The sequence below is a fragment of the Canis lupus genome, chromosome 21, assembly GCF_048164855.1.
Source record: "Canis lupus baileyi chromosome 21, mCanLup2.hap1, whole genome shotgun sequence".
Classification (NCBI taxonomy): Eukaryota; Metazoa; Chordata; class Mammalia; order Carnivora; family Canidae; genus Canis; species Canis lupus.
The window spans coordinates 36,262,662-36,285,128 of NC_132858.1; the positions used below are offsets into that span (position 1 = coordinate 36,262,662).

At 36.4% G+C, this 22,467-nt stretch overlaps 1 protein-coding gene across 1 annotated transcript in view; it reads left to right on the plus strand.

Moving 5' to 3' along the window:
- The window catches only part of GNAT3 (G protein subunit alpha transducin 3), a 54,965-nt gene extending 44,820 nt beyond the window's left edge, over window positions 1–10,145 (plus strand). The window contains exons 6-8 of the mRNA XM_072792000.1: window positions 6,197–6,326; window positions 6,533–6,686; window positions 9,955–10,145. Coding sequence (XP_072648101.1) covers window positions 6,197–6,326; window positions 6,533–6,686; window positions 9,955–10,145 — 475 coding nt within the window. The remainder of the gene's footprint in view (window positions 1–6,196; window positions 6,327–6,532; window positions 6,687–9,954) is intronic.
- The last annotated feature ends 12,322 nt before the right edge of the window (window positions 10,146–22,467 follow it).

A 22,467-nucleotide genomic window follows, 5' to 3' on the forward strand; every position in this document is an offset into this window, starting at 1 on the left:
TTAGAATATCTCTGTGTATCTTTTTTTTTTTTTTGTCTATAAACATTAACCCTGATCTATTTTCAGAATTTGGCACAAGGGAAAGACCTGGTTAGACCATTTTGCTATGTCTGTGTAATGATGACACAAATCTATATGACACTTTCATAATGTGGCCATCTTAAGAAGATGTATCAGTTCTGATACAGTCAAATATCTTGGAACAACTCCACTCTGCAGAATAATTTAAAATAAATTCCAACTCAGATTAGATCTTCTTTTTCTGTGGTCAAATATATAGATGTCAGAAACTGTGTTTTTTCCAGGACAAGTCACATACTTATAGGAAGAGCAAAAACATCTAACAAATTAGTTACAGTAGCATTAGTAATGTTTGGCTGTCATAGATTATGTAACAATTGTGTAAGTACCATGAAGGACGGATTACTTCATTATAATCTGTTTTAAAATGAAGTGTGAATAATCTGGTATTGGTTAAATATTTAGCCAACTGTTTGACATAAAGCCATAAAACTCAACAGTTTTCCCAACTGTTTAAAATAGACTACACAACTCAACTGATTAATATAAAGCCATAAAACTCTGATCACTTGCCCTATATTAGTGCCATGAGCAATTTAATAAATAACCAATGTTCAGCTATCACTTAAAAGCCTTGCCTGTGGACTTTTAGTTGTATCGTACAACTCAGGCATTTAAAAACTTTCTTTTTTAATTTAAGAATTCTAACTGAAATATCAGACTTAATAAGGAAATATATATTACCAAAGAAATAAATAAGTAAAACAAAATCCCTTCACCCAAACGGAGAACTGTGCATTCCATTCAATATCGTTAACGCTCAGGGAATCAGGGTATTCAATCTGCATCACATGGGCATTTACCTCACTAACTGTCCCTGTTGATGTGACCAATCCAAATGTTCAGTCAGCGAGAATGCATGTTTTCCTCAGATTTCTACTTTTGTTTTTCACAAAATGGTCATGATGGAATATACATATATTCATATTCAAGTATATTCTTATATATTTATATATTCATACATATTCTTACATTTATTTTTTATAAGAGAATACTTATTCAATGAAATGTATAAGTAAAAGCTTCTGCTTTGGGAATCTAAATTGTTTCAATAGGTTTTAATGCTTTACATCTCTAAAATAAGCCCCAAATTACAATTTAGAGGAAGAGCTAAAAGTGGAGCGAGATGTATGAAAGGAAACTACTACAACAGCAGCATAACAACATGCAACTTCTCAGAGCTACCATAATATCCAGTAGACTCAATATGAAAGCAAAACTCCAGCTGTTGGTCTGATTTGCTAATGAACATTTCAGTTCCGTAATGGCAGATGGCATAAGAGCAATGTTCAATGCTCCCTGAACTTTTGTCTCTAAGGTCAACCTGAACGCTTGTGTATACACACATCACTGTTTATCAAGTGAGACATAAAATGAGGTTATTAGCGTGCAATCTAAGACTTTCAAAAGCTGTTTTTATTAATATGACAAAGCCCTCAGAGGATAAATCTTGTCTTCCCTCTCTCAGGAGAAAGGTGATTTATTGAAGGCTGCATGATATGCTAAAACAGGAGGCTAAGGGTCAGGTTACACATTGTACTCTTAATTGTATTTGTTTACCTAGAGGAGAATAGCTACCCTTGTACAAGGATGTTAATGTCAACATTAGGCTGCTGAAGAAGCTGAATGATCAGAGAAAGTCAGAAGAGAGCCAAAGAGATGGCTGGGCTTGCTCTGACTTTCATCTCAAAGATTTTTCAAATATTCCACTTCTTGGGATAGCCATTTGAGATCATTGCAGTGCAGAAATGAAATAAATAGGAAGTACACGAAGTTTCTGTTTTCTCTATTTCCTGGGGAGTTTAAATTCCTCTCAGAGCTCAGAAATTAGCAATACTCATATCTTGATAATTCTTATTACTATTTTCATTGCAAAGGACTCCCTGTGATTTTTTTTCTGATTTAAAAACTATTAACATGAGAGAAATAAGACTATTTTCTTTGAGGTGCCAGGAATCTGAGCAGGTATACTAAGTCACCTTAAGAATATTCTCAGATTTGTAAAGTTTGAATATAATCTAATTGAAAATATAAAATTTACCAAAAAGAAAAAAAAGAAAGAAATCATCAGACAGATGGAGATAGCTTACTTAGTTGGCCATAAAAGCAGAGAAAATAAAGAGGCTCAACAACAAATGCTAGTTATGCTAACCCAAGTCCTACCTAGTGGAGAAAACATAACCAAGGTGTCCTGGAGTTTAGTTCCTACAGCAATATCATTTCTACTGGGAAATTGGATATTGGTCTCAGCACAGGCATTCTATTCATCCAGCAACTTCTGTCCTCATTCCATGATTAATTACTTCTCCATTATGGGATGCCCAGTATGGAAGCAAAGAGAACACCAGAACAAAGAGGAAACAAGAATTGTGGAGATACCTGTTCAAATCTAGTGGGTGGAGATACAAGGGGTGGTTTTAGCTGGAAAAGCTTACCAGGAGTTTAAACCTACTGATGTGTATTCAATCTGCAACACACCAAACTCCACAGGTTAACGTATCTTTGTTCAATTACAGTTACCACCTTTCTTTGCCAACAAATGATCCATCACATATTTGTATATGACCAAATGGAGAATATACACGACACCTAGAATCCTGGTAGTCTAAACTATCACCATTCAAATCATGGAACAAAACACCTGGAAAGGGGGGAGTTTTACATTTTTGCCCAGTTTGACAACGTGTAGGACTAGTATCTGATCTAGGGTAAGAAGGATAGACTCTACAGTGAAGGCGATTCCAACCCACTGGTGACGACTTAAGAATTTTAAAGCTAACTGCGGATGCTAGGTATAACTGGAGCCCTCTGGTCTAAGTAAATAAACATACAATTGATAAGATTCATAAGAAAGCTTCATTATCAAACCCACAGAATCTATCATGGTACCTAACACATCACAGCTTCTACAAATATTACTAGAATTAATGAGCTTTGGGCAAGTTGCTTTAACATCTCATCTGAAAAATAGAAATAATATTGTACCTACCTTATAAGTTTATAGTTTAAAATTTGAGTAAATTGTTGTAGATTGCTTACATGCCTGGCACATAAACATTTATTAGGTGTGTTAAATTAAAATCAAGACATTACAATTGGTGGGAACTTATGGAAGAATTAGACGTCACTGTACTGCATTTAATACTTTCAGTAAAGCTATAAGGAAAGCTATTTTTGAAAGCTTGAAAAAAAGACTAAGGTTATTTTTATAGATCAACAAAATATTTGACTAAAAGTAAAGGTCTGCATATTGCTTATCTTCGCTTCCATAAGAGTTATTGACTGGTCTTAACAATTAAATTTGCTGGTTGGTTTACAAATTATATAACCTTAAAATCAAAATGCTGCCCTTTGCTCCATTTATATCACAAGTCTCAAGATGCAGAGGGTTTGGTATGAGCAGCACCTAACTAGTGTTAAAGACACTGGATTTAAATTTCCAAGGCACCCAACTACTGAACTCTTCAACATTATCTTGAATACTGTGAGCATCTTCTCTTTCAATCTAGTGCTAGAGTCTTTTTGCTTTGGGGTATATAGAGATGTGTGAATTCAGTTCTATTGGTCTGTTCTCTGCCTGGTTCATACCTCAAGTGGGAAGTAGTAGAGAAGTACAATGTAGTCTACTTTTGCTTATCCTCCGCAGCTCAGATGAGTGACATTTATTACCCCAACTACAATTATTACCTTTGAAATCTCTGTATGGCTTGGTTGTTTCCACTAATTAATATCTTGTGGTTAAACTAATATGAAAGCCCCATAATTTCTTTCCCTGCCTCTAGTCTCTTCCTTATTGAATCTATCTTCTGGACTCAGATCAAAGTGACCTAACATAACAAGAAGCAAACAATGCGAATTCCCTGCCCCCAAATCTCCTGTAGTTCCCCCACTGGTTGCAATATAAATGTCATCTTCTCATGTAATACAAAAGACCCAGTTAATCGTTTCAGGGTTAACATGTCAGGTTTACTCCCTCCCACCTGCTTAAATCTTTGCTCTTGCTGTTTCCTCTGCTGCCTCTACCTGGAACATTTTCCCAGACATTTACTTGGCTCTATCCTTCATCTCCTTAAGTGTTTAATTAGCAGTTTCCAATTAGTTTTGTTCAAATTATGACTCACCCCTACCCTCTCTGTATGTATATCCTAAGCCTGTTCACAAACACACACACACACAACAAGCCCCACTGCCACCACCGCTGCCTCCACAGTAGATTAGGAGCTTCTTGAGGTTGAATCTCTAATGCCTGGCATGATCAATAAATATGTATTGAATAAATTAACAATTATCAGGCCATTTATCTCAATGGTTTTGCCTAAGTTTTCATGTTCCCCCAAACATTCCAATGTTCTCTCATTCCTTGGTAACTGGCACATGCACTTGATGTCAAAGTCCCCCCGCATCCCATTACCACGAAATATATTCTTTTGTTTAGCAAATATTTATAGCATGTCTATTGTAGGTCAGACTTAATGCCTGCTACTGGGAATGTAGTTGTCACTTAATATAGCTAAGTCCCTACCCTGGGGCCATTATTCTATTAGGAAGATGACAGATATTAAACATGTAAAAAAGTAAATAAACCAGTACATTAATGATTGTGACAATTGCAATCCTTTATAGGAAAGAAAGTGACGTACAGAAAGTAAATGGGGGCGGAGAGAGACACAACTCACATGGGGGCTCACGAGGGTTTCTTTGTGAAGGAGACACGGACTATAAGACCTGTGAGTTAGGCAGTGTCACGTAATGAAGAAAGGAGTCACGTCACCTGGGAAGGAGACAAATTGTGCACATTCCTGAAGCAGAAAAGTTAGGTTTCTGTGTGATCGGGCTGTAGTAGAGAGGAAAGTGGTATGGACTACGCTGGGAAAAGTAAGCAGGAACCCAAAGAGCCAGAGCCTTAAGCGTCATCAGATGGGTCTGTGTTTGTTCCATGGCTAAGGAGTCACAGAGCTTTTGCAGTGGCGTGTGAGGAACGGCGGTGGCTTGTCCGAGACAAGGGGACTTGGAAAGGAGTGCATGGATTGGGAACTGCACTTTGCATATGTGTTCCATGGAGGGTAAGGGAAAGGAAGCTCTTTAGAATGACTCCTAGTTTCTTTACTGAGTTACAAGATCCACAATGGTGACTTTCACCAAACTACTAAGACAGGGGAGAGCTCAACTTTCAAATACCTCCTCTGAGTAAGTTCCATGATGACTCAGGCTTACATAAGTTTTCCTCTGGGCTCACATTTTACCTTGTGTATTAGAATATTTATGATGTAATACTGGGCATGTGGGTAGCTCCGTGGGTTAAGTGATGCTTGATTTCGACTAGGATGGACCTCATGAGATCGAGCACCCTTTGGCCGTGCTCCACAAGGAGTTTGCCTGAGATTCCCTCTCCTTCTGCCCCTCCCTTTGCTTTCTCTCTCTAAAATAAATATAATCTTTAAAAAGAATATTTATTATAAAATCCTATAATAACATATTGGTTTTCTCTCTCCAAGACAGCAGGCTTTCTGAAGATAGTGGCCGTATTTTTTCATCTTTGTGTTGATAGGCCTAACAGTGTCTTGCACAAAAAATGCAGAATGAATGTAGGAAGAACTAAGAGAAGCAAGAATCATACGTAGTATCAGAACTGTGTTAGCTTCCAATCTTTCTGTAGGTTCTCTTCATTTAAAACTATGCATAGGGTTTCTTTTTTTCAATTTCCAATATGGTTAGTTGTGTTCTATTATTTTTAATACAATACACACAATATTGTGTGTACAATATAGTGATGCAAGATTTCCACACTATGCATAAACTTTGACCCAAAATTTCTCAAGTCCAGTGATTTCTTACTAAAACTGTAAACTGCCTGAAATTGCCCAGTCCTTCAAAGTCTGTATGTGATTTTTATCTAATTTGCATGAATTAAAAAAAGAAAGACGAACTTTCTCTTTTTCTGTAGTCCTTGAGCTGCAAATTGACCAAATATGATATTTTATAACCAATAAAAATCAAGATTATCTTGTAAAGATATGAGAGCATTCATTTAGAGCTCTAAATCTTAATATTAATGTAACTTCTGCTGGGTATTTCTAAGACTTGTTATTCTGTTTTTATTTTATTTTTTTTAAAGAATGTTTGATGTAGGAGGACAGAGATCTGAGAGAAAGAAATGGATTCACTGTTTTGAAGGCGTTACATGCATTATATTTTGTGCTGCACTCAGTGCCTATGACATGGTCCTAGTAGAAGACAAAGAAGTGGTAAGTCTAAAAAGGAAAATAAAGCCAGGGTATAGCAAACAAACAAAAAAACCAAGCGTGTGTACGTTCCAACATTACTACCACATTCCCCAACTCAGTGAAGATCTTCCAAACATATGTGTTCCTTCTAGAGCCTCATTTATAATGCCCAGGGTTAATACTTTGCAAATAATAATCCTACACATTTTCATCTTTATACCTAACAGAACAGAATGCATGAAAGCCTTCACCTGTTCAACAGTATCTGCAATCACAAGTACTTTGCAACCACCTCCATTGTCCTGTTTCTCAATAAAAAGGACCTCTTTCAAGAAAAAGTTACCAAAGTGCACCTTAGTATCTGCTTTCCAGAATACACTGGTAAGATACTTTGCTCTTTAATTCCATACTAAATGCTTCTATCGACTTATATTTTCCTATCTTCATCTTGACAGGTAACATTTATGAAGTTGAGGCTTATGATAATTGCTTGAGTCACATGTATGATTCAAATTGGAAGAGATCTTGCAGACAAATAAGAAACCCTGTCTACACTGTCAGCATTAAAGCAAAGCTCTAAGGAATAAACGGGAATTTCAGTAGACCAGTGTTACTACTCTCTGTATGAAACAACACTGAGAACTATATTATCTTAAACACTATAAACAATGCAATATATTCCAAATTGGTATTTTCAAAGATTTGTTTTATTTATGAGAGAGAGACAGAACAAGCAGGAGGGGCAGAGAGAATTCTAAGCTGGCTCCATGCAGAGTGTGGAGCCCAACCTAGGGCCCAATCTCAAGACCCTGAGATCATGACCTGAACTGAAACCAAGAGTCAGGCACCCCTCAAATTGGCATTTTTTAAGTTTCTTTTTTTAAAAAAGATTTTATTTATTTATTCGTGAGAGACACAGAGAGAGAGGCAGAGACCCAGGCAGAGACCCAAGCTGTCTCTCTCTGGGGAGCCTGATATGAGACTCAATCCCAGGACCCCAGGGTCACAACCTGAGCTAAAGGCAGATGCTCAATCACTGAGCCATCCAGGTGCCCCTTTTTATGTATTTCCTAATGAAACTTTATAATGCAGTGGTTTCTCAAAGTCTGAATTAAATTACCTGAGGGACCGCTTGAATGATTTTGAGAATAGTGACATTTTCTTTTACTAGTTTTCATAGATCCTAGAATTTTAGTGCTGATCCTGTTAATGACTATAAATGTCAGGTTCTATAAGTGGGTTTTTTTTCCTTCATAGACACTTTTTTGAGGGGTTATATAGTTACATGCTTTGCTAATGAAATTATGTATAAGGCAGAGCTCCTTATGACTTAAACGCAGATAGGGGCACCTGGGTGGCTCAGTCAATTAATCAGCTGTCTTCAGCTCAGGTCATGATTCCAGGGTCCAGGGATCGAGCCCTGTGACAGGCTCCCTGCTCAGTTGGAAGTCTGTTTCTCCCTCTCCCTCTGTCCCTCCTCCCCCACTCAGTGGTGTGTGCATGTGTACCCTCTCTCCCAAATAAATGGAATCTTAAAACACACACACACACACACACACACAAATAGAAGCTCAATTCACCACTTACATACATGGGTAGCCCAGATGTTACTAGAAGCATGGCATTCTGTCACAGTAATTATTTTTTTTAAAGATCTTATTTATCTATTTGACAAGAAAGAGAAAGTCGTTGGGCACAAGCAGGAGGAACAACAGAGGGAGAGGGAGCCTGACATTCGGCTCCATTCCAGGATCCCAAGGTCATGACCTGAACCGAAGTCAGACAACCAACCAGCTGAGCCACCCAGGAGTCCCCACAGTGGCTATTTATGCTCATCTAAAACTATTACTTATATCTTTCTTCTAGCATTATAAATATCAATTACATGTTGACACATTTATCTTGTGACTAAATATAATCATGATTCCATGTAGAATATTACAAACTAAATATAGACTCAAGACAGCTTTATAGGTTTTCTTCTGACTAATAGGCTACTCCCTCTCTGGTCAGCTTCCCGTTTCCCTTATTACTAAATTTTGCACTGATGTAGTGTATTTGTTACAATCGACTAATAAGTACTGATATGTCATAACCAAAGTCCATAGCTTATTATACTCTGTGTTATACAGTTCTGTGTGCTTTGCCAAATTCATGTCACATACCCACCAGGACAGTAACATACAGAATAATTTCACTGCCATAAAAATCGTCTCTGTGTTTTACCCCTCCCCTCAACTTGTGGCAACCTGTGATCTGTTTGCTCTACCTATAGTTATGCCCTTTCCAGAATGTTACAGAGCTGTAATCATACAACTTATGGCATTTTCTGACAGACTGCTTTCATTTTTTGTCATAAATTGCAATACACATTTAAATTTCCTCCATGTCTTTTCATGAGTTGACAGTCCATTTCCTTTCATTGCTGAAAAATATTTCATTCCATAAACAAATTGCTTTCTTTAATCTTTCACCTATTGAAAGACATCTTAGTTACTTCCAATTTTTGGCAATTATGAATAAAGCTGCTATAAACATCTATGTTCAGGATCCTGTGTGCTTGTATGTTTTTGCGTAAATATCTAGAAGCATAGACCAACCAAGTGCCTTCCCAAGTGGCTGTACCACTTTGTGATCCTGCCAGCAATGAAATCAAGTTCTTGCAGCTCCACATCTTTGCCAGCATTTGGTGTTGTCAGTGTGTTGGATTTTAGCCACATTACATGATTTTAAATGTTGTCCCTCATGGAATTTTTCTCCTACTTACAGTAAAGTGGGGCAATAAAAATCTCATGTCCTTGGAAAATCTCCATGCTGCTGCCCTATCGTATGTTAGGTTCCCACCAAGTATATTCTGTTTTAAAGGCCATCAACAAAGTCACTTTTAGGTGCCTTGTATGTATTTTATTACCACCTTTCCCCAGTTGGTCCACTGTATGTCCTGCTACTAAGCTAACCATTCCCAAGCCCACCCTTCATCCACTCTCCATTTAACTCTACAAAAGCCTCAGTCAAGAACAGCTCTCTCTAGTTTTACATACGTCATTTCAACTCCTTTGTTTGGTTAGCAACATAAACCATAATCTGACCCATACTATCCATTCTCCTTGATTTGCTACAATTCCTCTGCAAAAATCCTCTCCAAACTGCACATTTACCTCTCAACCCTACCCTCTAGTCCACTGACACAGGCCATTCTCACTCCCACTTTTTGGCCTTCACGCATACTATTTCCTTCTCTCTTCTCGCTGCACTTCAAGATCCAGCTGAAATACCACCTTGCCCTGTAGTCTACTCATTTTCAATTTCTCTTCTTCCTTTAGCTCATATTAAAACACTCCTCCATACACATACATATGCAGAGCCTTTGTCATATATATAGACTTCATTGCTCATTTATATATATATGTCAGTATTTTTACTGTATTGTATTTTAGGCAAGTGAAGCCCCTTATCAGTGGGGCAAGTATAGTTCCCAGCACAAATTCAATATTGCATAAACCCTAGATAACTGACCATTGCCATCTTGATTTTTCAATACTGAGTATATCAAACAACAGCACACAAAGTAAAATCCTAACACTTCCTGATACTTCTAATTTTATTCCTTTTAAGATGCGATTTACGTTTCTTTCTTTTTTTAAACAAGGACCAAATACATTTGAAGACGCAGGAAACTACATCAAAAACCAGTTTCTAGACCTGAATTTAAAGAAAGAAGATAAGGAAATTTATTCCCATATGACCTGTGCTACGGATACTCAAAATGTCAAGTTCGTGTTTGATGCAGTTACAGATATAATAATCAAAGAGAATCTAAAAGACTGTGGGCTTTTCTAATCAATCCTTTCTTCTTCCATTCTTGCTCATGTACACTTTTCAAGATACAAAAGGAAAGGTGCTGTGTGACGTGTTTAGTTTTAATAGAGTAGTGTTCTGAAGAAAAAAGTTTTCATACAAAAATTTTAACATATTGTCAACTGTATCTGGATAAGTTTCAATTTCACTGTGACATTGAGGATGGGGGTATCTTTCATGTCCTCAGATCTAAAAATATACATTTTGGTAATGCTGTGTCAGTGCATATCAATGACAGGGAATTTGCTTGGTAGTAAATTTCTCTATTGTGATCTATTTCTAATTATAGGATAACAAAAAATGCAAGGTTTTCCATGTTACATCATCGGCCAGATTATGAGAGGCATTTGTTTTCACTGGTATGTACTGTGCCCGTACTATAAAAACTATTCATTATTGGTCCATTCCTGCTATTCAGTAAGTTGCTAATGAAATGTTCACCAGACATGTACTTGTTGATGGGAAATTACACATGCAAAAGAAATGCATGTAATTTTATCTGCTACATTTTTCTTAGGGAAGAAAGTCATTAATGCTGAATTTACCCTTAGAATTAGAGATTTTAACAGTCTATCTTTTTCTACCAGCCTAGTTGAAAATGGGACCATGCAGAGTCAAATACTGAACCACAGTCCTTAATGGGGTTCTCATCTCCCATATTTTGCCCTAGAGTGGCATGGAGCATTATTACAATTGATGGTCGAAGGACAACACTTTTAAACCACAAGAGAGAAAAATAATAACAATAATAATTCAGTTTCTTGGCACCTATTATGTTTCAGTTTTGTGAAGAAGAAGTACAAAGTAAGAGTGAGTAATTAGGAGAATTTGTAGAAGAGAAACATTGAACTTCTCTGCTAGCGTTGTACGGTCCGTTCTAAATGTTAGACCGTATGCTAATGGTCAAGCCTACTTTTAAAAAGCTAATTTGGTGCCTTACGAACCAAATCATGTCATTTGCAAACAGAAAAGATGACCTTTCTTTTTTAAAGTGTGTACCACTTTCAACATATACTCTTTAAGCAAGTCTTGATATTGTTTACTCTCTATCCTGGTAGAAGGTGATACATAGGTCAGGACATGAGACTTATAACCACCCACAAAAGAGGGCTAATTAGTGTTTTACAAGCCAGTTTAGGAAAACATAAATTAAGCAATTTGCCAATCCATAGCTCCGATGGATTTAGGAAGCTCTGTCTCAGGGTCACCTTTTCAAGGTTCTGTAACATTTCCATTCTAAACGGTTAGGAATGATCACTATTCAATAAATAGCCTTACTGTTTCTGGCTTTACTTTCAAAAACAGAAAGGAGATGTCAACAAATACAATCCAATAAAAATGTCATAGTAAGAAAAATAAATTGGAAATTACTTTGCAGAATATAAATTATTAATTAAGGAGCCTAAGATAGCAAGGACAAAAAAAAGAGAAAGCGAGAGAAAACATTTTCAAGCATTCAATGAAATTTTCTGGCTAAAAACCAATATCTATAGGACAAAGACCCAACATTTTGCTGGGAGATATTCAATGCTAAGAGATTCTAAATTAAGACTACAAATGCTGTCATTTTGTCTATGGCTTTGTCTTTTTTGTTTTTTCCCATTCTGCTTTTACCTGTTTTTCTCCAACAGCGTGAAGAGAATTTTCCATAAAGGAGTAAGATAGTTTGTGACATATTACTATTATTGTTTGGATTTGACTTTGTCTTACCGTTAGGATTTCTCTTTTTGGTGTAAACGGTGGAGTCAAAAATGTTTCAATTTGTCTTTTAAAATTTCATAACTTATTTTGATCTGTGCAAAAAAGATTGACAATTATCAATATTTATCATATTCTCTTGGAAATTAAAAAAAATATGTTAAATGACCAAACTAAAATTAGAGGTCACTTTGGATTACAGGAAAACAAAACAAGACAAAACCTATTTCTTCCAACCCTCTCAATGGAATTTTAAAATGTCTTCTCAATCACAAACAGTTGTTATGCCCATGAATTTTAATTAAAAAAAGAAATTTTAAGTAGAGAAAATAGACATTTGCATTATTTCTTTAATGATCATTCTCCTTAAAACTGAGTATCTTTCTGATTTCACTTTTTAAATTTTTAATAAAAAAAAGTTGGCATAGAAACACAGTATTTTGAACTAATTAAAGAAAGTAACAAAATGGAAAATCCGGAAAACCATGCTTTAGTTGGAAGAAATTTACACTGAGATCAGGAATATTAAAGTTGGTTAGAATTCAAACACTTGTTTCAGTGGAAAATTCAACCTTCCAACTGTACAGTTAGTGTTCTTGCTCTGACATATCTCAAAGAAGCAGCCTAGTCTTTTTTTTTAATATTTTATTTATTTATTCATGAGAGACACACAGAGAGAGGCAGAGACACAGGCAGAGGGAGAAGCAGGCTCCATGCAGGGAGCCCGATGTGGGACTCCATCCCGGGACACTGGGATCACACCCTGAGCCCAAGGCAGATGCTCAACCACTGAGCCACCCAGGTGTCCTGAAGCGGTCTTAGGGTTTGTAAAAGTTCAAATATTCTATTGCTATTTTCCTTTGCTGTTATTTGAGGTTTCTCTTCCTCTCTCAGAATGTCCTTCAATCCTCTTGCTTTACATTGATAACACTCCCAACTCATTCATTTCTAAAATGTGTCCATTGTAGATACACTGTACTACCTCAGAGACCTGGTGCAGGCCTATAGCTAGTGGAGTCACTAACAATTGGTTCTTGCAGAGTTTTTCCAGAAGCATGAACTGGTCAACAGATAAGTCTTTGTATCTGGGGACCAGTGACTAGAGAATTAAAGACTATTAACTGGGAATACCCTTGAGTCAAAATATTAAAGCTGGTGACTCTAAAAAGAAGCTCTATAGAAAAGAAGTGCCCAATTCTGTGAAATCCACAACATGCATTATAGATTTCCCATTTTCTATTGATTAACAAAATTCATAAACAAACACTAGTTTTCATGTAAATCATACAAATTGGCAAACTAGTTTTTTCAGGCCTTGGGCCTGTCCTAAGACAAGTTTTCTTACTTGATTCATCATCCTATCTAATCACAAAATATACTTTCAAAATACTTGCACAGAATCATTCCGGTTGACTGAATCACACACTCTACTCTGTAAATGAAGAAAAATATGTCTTTTGTGTGGAGATAAGTGTTCTTCCTATGAGACACCACTTCAGAATCAGAGGTGGATGTGCTGGTAAGCAGGACTAATTACTAAAAATAATATATCTGTAAGAACCGTAGAAGAATCCTCTCACTTAGAATAATTTGAAAAATAAGGGACACCAGCCTCTGCCCAGATGCAGCAAGCATTCAGATGATAATTCAACCATTTATGGCTGGATGATCTTTTTTGTCCCTTTTCTGACATCCTTCCCAACTAGTCTATAGCCACATGGGGGCACACTAACATCATGTGTTTTTCTCCCCAAATGTTGCCAACACAATAAATTTAGATTACCAATAACTTCAATGAGACAGATAATAAAATCCTATTAAGAAACATAGCTCATGTTGCGCTTCCAGCTCAGAAGCATACGATAATCTCCTGGTTATAATAATATGCACTACTTTAGTCAAATTTGCAAATAACAAAGCTATTGAAACAGCTCCAGATTTGTTCAGTGTTACACAGATAATTTGGTTTTTTCTCACCCTCTAATTTTTTTTTGTCACTTCTCAACTGTTGTTTACCTCTAAGTTACCATTAATTTTGTACAGTGTGATTTTCCATTAATCCATATTGTTTTGAAAATCTTGATTAGCTTACAGTGAAACGTAGGAGAAAAATAATTTGATGTTTCACAACTATGTTTCATGAATGGTAATTAAATGGCTGCTTATCGATGTGCTTCTTTTCAGTAAATCAAAGTAAAATTTCACTCTGCTATAACATCAACCATCCCATTATTACGTTGATTACAACTTTTTCCTTAACCACCACTCTGCCAGATAGATAGGAAAATAAGTGCTCTGTGACATTTTGTGATTACCGGCACTGTGGTTGCCAACACATTTTTCATTAGTAATAGTACAATTTTTACTTTAAACCACATTGGTCACACTAGTTAAGACGTAAATAGAGTCACATGAAAGAAAAAGGAAATAAAAAGGCCCTAATTTACTCGAGATGGACAGTAATGGCCCTCTAACTTTTTTTACCTTTTAGAAAGCAAATAACATCTGAGACACACAAGCAAAGTGATTGTTTGAAAGACATTCATATTTTCTAAATTCCTTAGATTAGAACGAAACCCAGCACATATACGTGATTGAAAATATTTTTTTTCAGTTTTGATTGCTGTGTTTTCTTTTTTTGAAAAAGAAAAATGGCTAAATATGATATGCCATTAGTGGTGACTGTTTCTACTTTTAACATATTAAAAGCCTTACATTGGAAAAAAAACATCGATGATTGTACTTAGAGTTAGCTTATGAAGGTTTGGCATAAAAAGCCTCACGTGCAGAATGCCAAAGGAAAAGATGATGTATGCTATGATTGTTTATCCTATCCAATTAAAATCTTAATACTTTATTAAATTTTAAAAATATTGATGTACAAATGTACATTTATATGCAGGCATATCTTGTTTTAATGCACATTGCTTTATTGTGTTTTGCAGTATATTTTGCTTACGATTTGAAGGTTTGTCGAGGTTTGACCCTGTCTCCAGCAAATCTATCAGTGCCACTTTTCTGACATCATTTGCTCACCTCACACCTCTGTCACATTTTGCTAATTCTGGCAATATTTCAAACTTTTTCATTATTATATTTGTTGTGATCATCTGTGATCAGTGATCTTAGATGTCACTACTGTAATCATTTGGGTGCCATGAATCATGACCAAATAACACAGCAAGCTTAATCAATAAATGCTCTGTGTGTTCCGACTACTTTGCCCACCAGCCCTTCCCCCATCCCTCTCTTTGTCCTTGGACTTCCCTATTTTCTGAGATACAACCACCATTTGATGTAGGAAAGATGTTAGAGTATGAAGCAGAGAGCCAAGAAAGAATTCTTGAGATGCTTTTGGTGCACAAAGCCCAGGGACAGAACCCATGGGCAGAAAGAGCTGCACTGGGGTCATGAAGAGTGGCCCCTTAGATACTTTCAAGTGAGAGGAGGTTAGGGAGAACATAAGTCTCAAAGGAATTTTGGAAGCAAGAATTTCAGGACCTTGAGGGGCTAGCTATTGTTAGGAAAAGGTTATTTATTACTAATACAACCTTTATCATGAGACCCTTGAGATCATATGCTTGGGGGATGATTGCCAACACGTATCTTGGGGGGTAGAGATAAAGGAAGTTTCCAAAGGAATTTTTATATGCTAAAATAGTCTTACAGGATCCTGGGGATCAGGCTAGGATTGCCTTTTGCCCTTAGCAAAGTATTAACATTGAGGCAGCTGAGTCCCTAGAGGAATGTCACTCTGCCTGTTTCAAGGACTGGTCAATGGGCTGTTAGGAAGCAAGGAAATTTAGCAATTTTTCTTCTGCTTTTGTTTCCCACATCACAATGACCTCTAAACGTTCAAGTTATAGAAATGCCCATATCTCACTATCAAAAGCTAGAAATGATTAAGCTTACTGAGAAAGGCACGTCCGAAGTGGAGATAGGCCAGAAGCTAGGTCTCTTGCACCAAATGGTTAGCCAAGCGATGAATGCAAAAGTAAGTTCTTGAAGGAAATCAGAGGTACTACTCCAATAAACACATGAATGACAAGAAAGCAAAACAGCCTTATTGCTCATATGGAAAAATGTTAGTGGTCTGGATAGGGAGTCAAACCAGTCACAATATTCTCTTAAACCAAAGCCTGATCCAGAGCAAGACTCTAACTCTCTTTAATTTTTTGTGGGCTGAGTGAGGTAAGGAAGCTGCATGGCAAAAACTTGAAGCTAGCAGAGGTTAGTTATTAAGATGTAAAGAAAGCAGCTGTCTCCGTAACATAAAACTGCAAGGTGAAACACTAAGTGCTATTGCAGAAGCTATAGCAGTGTGCTGTGTGTGTTCTAACTACTTTGCCAACAGAAGACCGAACTAATTCTAGAAAGTAGTTACACCAAACAACAGATTTTTCATGTGCAGAAAATAGCTTTATATTAGAAGAAGATGCCATCTAGGATTTTCATAGCTAGAGAGGAGAAGTCAAAGCCTGGCTTCAAAGCTTGAAAGGACAGAGGCTGACTCTCTTGACTCTCTCAGAGGCTAAAGCAGCTGATGAGTTTAATTTGAAGCCAGTGCTCATTGACCATTCTGAAAATCCTACAGCCCCATAGAATTATGCTACCTCTACTCTGCTGTGCTCTATCAGTGGAACTACAGAGCCTGGATGACAGCACATCTACTTACAATGTGGTTCTCTATTTTTGAAGCCCACTGTTGTGAACCACTGCTCAGGTTAAAAAAAAAAAAAAAAAAAAAAAAAAAAAAAAAAAAAAAAAGGTAGCATTGCTCATTGATAATGTACCTGGTCATCTAAGAGCTCTAATGGAGATTGAGATCTGATGAGATTAATGTTTTCATGCTGGTTAACACAACATCCTTTCTATAGCCCATGGATCAAGGAGTGACTGCTACTTCTAAGTCTTATTACTAAAGAGACCCATTTTGTAAGACCATAGTTGCCAGAGATAGTGCACAATTCCTCTGATGGATTTGGGCAAAATCAACTGAAAACCTTTTGGGAAGGGTTAATCATTCTAGATACCATAAAGAACATTCATGATTCATGGGAAGAGGTCAAAATGTCAATCTGAACAGGAGTTTGGAAAAAGTTAATTCCAACCATCATGGATGAATTTGAAGGGTTCAAGACTTCAGTGGAGAAGTAACTGCAGATGGGGTGGAAACAGGATGAGAGCTAGAATTAGAAGTGGAGCCTAGAGATGTGACTGAATGGCTGTAATCTCGGGATTAATTTTGAATGAATGACGAGTTGCTTCTTATGTATGAGGAAAGAAAGTGGTTTCTTGAGATGGGACCTACTACTGGTGAAGATGCTTTCAAGATTGTTGAAATGAGCACAAAGGAGTTAGAATATTACAACAACAGGGTTTGAGAGGATTAAATCCAATTTTGAAAAAAGTTCTACTGTGGGTCAAATGCTATCAAACAGAATTCCACGCTACAGAGAATTGCTTGTGAAAGAAAGAATAGATACATGAGGAAAATTTTATTATTGTCTTAAGAAATTCCCACAGCCATCCCAAACTTTAGCAACTACAACTCTCATCAGTCAGCAGCTGTGAGCATCGGGGCAAGACCCTCCATCAGTAAAAAGATTGCAACTTGTTGAAAGTTCAGATGATGGCTAGCAGTTTTTAGTAAGCAAGTGTTTTTTTTTTAATTACGGTTTGTACATCGTTTTAGACATAATGCTATTGCACCCTTAATAGACTAGAGAATAATGTAAAACTAACATATATATTGGGAAACCAAAAAGTTCATTGGCCTCCCTTTATGACATTCACCTTATTGTGGTGGCTTGGAACCAAACCTTCAGTATCTCTAAGATATGCCTGTATTAGCACAAATGTGTGAGATAGTTTTCCAACAAAAGAAACAATTTTATTTCCCTTGTTGTTAAAGTCAAGTTAATTCATCACAGTGAGTCTACAAATATTTAGTTGGTCTCTATTACATTCAAGAGAAAATCACTTCACATTTTTATTAATATATATGGTGAGCTCCCCAGTGACAGCTGTAGTGGTGTAGCATAATCATCTCCATCTCTTGAAACAAAGGGAAGAGAAATTCATTATAAAAAACATAAACCAGGGCACCTGGGTGGCTCAATCAGTTGTATCTGATTCTCGATCTCAGTTCAGGTCTCCTTCTGTATACATCTATCATATACCTTACACGAAACAGATACAAATGTTTATTCCTTTTCCATAGTTTTGCTTTTTTTTCTAAATATAAAAAGAAGTACTGTTTCATAACTTAAGCAATAATTACATTGTTTTGCTATAAAACAGTAATGTAAGTATCTGTACTGTCATATTCTAGACTGCCATGCTGAGAAACCTCTATTAAACTCAGAGACTCCGACGGAAAGTTTCTCAACAAGTATTTCATTGTGAATCTGTGGCAAAAGTCCTCCTGAACTACATCATCCTGTCTCTGGGACAGGTGACACGGTAACTGTAGGAACCTATGCTATGCTTGAGAACTTGAATTTAAGTAATAGTTAGTTATAGGATGAACTGTCTGCCAGTGGGACATCGAACAGTTCTTAATTTTACCAGGTGGCTATTTTACTTTCTTGAATGGAGTTTGAATTATTTAAAGAAAATAGAAACTGGAAGACCAATGTATTTTAATTTGTAATGAACATTTAAAATTGACTTAATGCTTAAAATTGGGATTTCTTTTACTTTTCAGTTTTAAGTTAGGGGCTTAGAAATGTCATTTATTGTTGAGTAGAAGGATCAAGCATGTAACACTGGCCCTAGTAAAGCTTCAGAAGGGCAGCATTTCATTGTTCAGCCTGGTAGGATCCTTTGCCATCCAAGGAAGGAAAAATACATCAATTAATGTATAAAAAATTTATTAAAGATAATGTGACAACTTAGTAAAAGTACCAAATATTTGAATTATGCACTTAAACTGGATGAATATATAAATTGTCCTTCAAATTATAGTGATAAAGCTGATTTTTAAAAAATATGGAACTTATCTTCCCCATAGTATCTCACACATATTACACGTAATAGAATAAATATTTAATAAATTAGTAAGTTCATATTTCCTATAATTAATGACCTCTCAGCCTAAAGTGGAAATGTACCAAACTCCAACATCCCTTTTGATCTCCGGGGTGGTTGGTTGCCTAAAAGTAGTAATGTATTTTTTAAAAACTCCTGGAAGTTGAAACCATTTTCATGCTAAAAGTTGCAGGTTAACTCCTGGAGCTAAGGGTACATGGCTAAATTCCTCACTTAGTAGGTGCGCAATGTTTGCCATTTCATTGCCAGATGCCAGAACTCTGCCCCCGACCCCACTGTGCCTTGTTAGCTCCTATTTCTTTCCTAAATTTTAAGTCAAAGTTTGCCTCTTCAGACAGGGGTTCCCAGAACTCATAGAAGTTCACCTGCTTTGTATTTTTATAGTTTTTAATAATAATTTTACTCATGACTATTTGAAATTTACAATGAAGTATTGGTGTGATTATTTAATTTATATTTATTTTCCCACCTTTCTGTAAGTTCCCTGAAAGCAGTGCCCGGTATAGGGGTTTTCCACAATTGTGCTTGATGCAAAGTAGAAGCTTAATGGGTACTTGTGAATTAATGGATGAATCAATGGTTGTTTACCAATTCCTCCTTGAAAGCTTCTAATCTCTGGGTCCTTGGAATACAATACTTTCCTGAATTTCCTATCTGGTTTCTTCTTCTCCACCTCCAACCATCCCATAAATATTAGTATTACTAAAAATCTGTTATCTAGACCATCTTTTACTACTTGACACATTCTCTATAAGGAGTCTTAAGTACTTTCATGACTTCATTCTTTCGTAGGTAAGATCAGTCTTCTGATCTCTAGATGTTTGTCTTCACTGCCTCTTGGGATGTGCACAAATAAACCTCAACACTTTCAAAATTAAACTCATGACTTAATGGGTTGAATTACACTTGAACTCACTGAATCTATGCCTCCTCCCATGATGTCTCTCAGTTGTTCAATGCCAAAGGTGGGTTTTGCATTTCTTTTCCTTCTTCTGAGACCCAACTCAAATCACTCACAAGTTCTAAGGGATTCTGCATGCTAAGTATTTCTTTCATTGCCTTTTTTATCATTATTTACCCCTTGTCAAATTCAAGTCTCTCTCTTGCGGAGATTTCTGGGACAGCTCCTTGAACTGTCCGCGCTGCATCTATTCTCACCACTCCCAATCTATTTTCCATCCAACTGACAGGATGATAGTGCTCTTTCTAAAATGCAGAACAACGTCATAGAAGACTCCAAAAGCTTCTGTGGTTCTCCACTATCACCGAATAAAGTCCAACTGCCATGCTGGATAAATGTCCTGCATACCCCGATGCCTTTTTACCTCTCAAGCTCCTGTGTCCCCATTTGCTGATAGATTAACTCAACCTCTAAGTTTTTACTTTTTTCAGAAATTCTCTCCTCATCTGCCAGGTCTTGTCTACCTATCTGTCCTCTGTTCTCTCTGACCACCTGTGGCTCCTTCTTGGTAAGCCTTATGAAAACGTAGTCAAGTAAATGCACGTCCGTCTCTGTGAAGAGTACATAATCCACTTTAAGATAAGCATAGTTGTATATATGCTATGTTTACACTCTGTGCATGTGTGTCCACATGTTTTAAAGATCACAGCCCTGTCTTAATGTTCTTGGTGCAGTAGCAAGGGATAATAAAAGTGTCTAAAGTCATGTATCATGACTAAAAAAAAAAACAACCCTATTTTTCTTGAGGCAACTGGTGGCTCACTGGTTGAGCATCTGCCTTTGATTCAGCTCATGATCCTGGGGTCCTGGAATCTTCTCCCTCTGCCTGTGTCTCTGCCTCTCTCTCTCTCTGTGTCTCTCATGAATAGATAAGTAAAATCTAGAAACAAAAACAAAAACAAAACCTATTTTCTTCCCTGAATAAGCCTTTAAAAAATTCTTAAATACATTTGGTAAAGTTTCCCATCAGTCATTCATTACCTCTTTATTTTATATTCCAAATGAGGCTACATGAATATGTTAGCAATCTGTTTTCTCAAAGCTATTTACCATGTCTTACTAGCATCAATACAAATTATGCAAGCTTCTAGAGAGAAGCTTCTCACTATTCTAAGAAGTAACAGTATCATCCTAAAGACATTTGAAAAGAAAGCATCACCACTCTTGCCTCTGCCACCACACTGATGCCTCCGTAAAAAGAGACCTGTCTAGAATATCTCAAAAGGCTTGAAATCAGACTGCAGATCCAGAGTAGATATTTAAGTCAAACAGTTTTTTTTTTTTTTGAGATTTTGGATAATGAATAGCAGCATATTACAAAGGTCTGCAACAATTAGTCCATTACAAGAAAAACCTTAACATGTGAGCATTTCTCTTGTTCACCAACTTGTAAAGATAGAATTATGTCATATGAAGCATTGTCCTTAGAGCAGCAAAACATAATAATAAAAGAACCAAACTTTAGATCCTTAGACATTTAATTTCATAGCTTTATATGCTATCTTTATAATAATTAGAGGGTGATCTCTTTAGATTTACTAATATTTTTGTGTCCTTTTTAAAAGAACTGTCTTTAACTCTTACTAAAACAACTTATCCCCTTAAAAACAGGACAGACTCTGAACCTCCTGTGTTCACAACTGCTTTACAAACATAAACCAGATTTTTACCAAAGGATCAGTCTAATGACACCTGTAGTAGAAATAACCCCTATCTATAACATTCCAACAGAATGCAAATCATGTACCCAAAGTTCTATCACATTTGGAAAACGCTTACATTTCAAAGTTTACAGTATAACTTGTAAAGTTAATGAATAAATTACCCTTTAATGTCTATAAACACAAGTACATAGTGAAATTCCTCCGTGTATATTTTCTATAATCTGAATATATTTAAGTTTCTCACATTTTAACATATCTTTATGTAAAAAATATTTCCTTCACTGAGATGTACATGAATGTATTTACTTGTCTGGGATAGATTTCAGTTGAAAATCAATACTTATTCTCCATGAGGTTTAGCAATCATGATCTTTGATATAGATGTAGGAATTTCATCATTTCCATTAATCATGTGTGTGGGGAGGGTGTATAATATGAGATTTTTAGATTCCTTTTATTGTCCTCCCTTAAATTTATAAACTCATCAAATCTAGAAAATATCATTAGTTTTATCTTTTTGATATAAAGTGTGCAGGCAAGTTGCTAAATATAATTGCCTACATCATCTCATGCTTCAGAAAGACCTAAAACCACTTTTGCTCAACACAGTTGATTTATTCATTTGTTTATTTATTTAAGAGAGAGAGAGAGAGAGAGCGCGCGCACAAGCAGAGGGAGAAGCAGTAGAAGGAGAAGCAGAGATCCATCCCAGGACCCTGGGATCATGACCTGAGCCCAAGGCAGACACATAAACCTACATAACTTACATAACCTACATAACCTACCCAGTGCCCTAAACACAGTTTAAAAAGTGTCTTTTAAAGTAACGAAACCTGCCAGTTACTTAGTCCTTCTTTAAATCATAAGTTAAAGTCCAACCAGTTAGGGGTTGTAAATTTTTTATACAATTCACAGGGCTTTCTTAAAA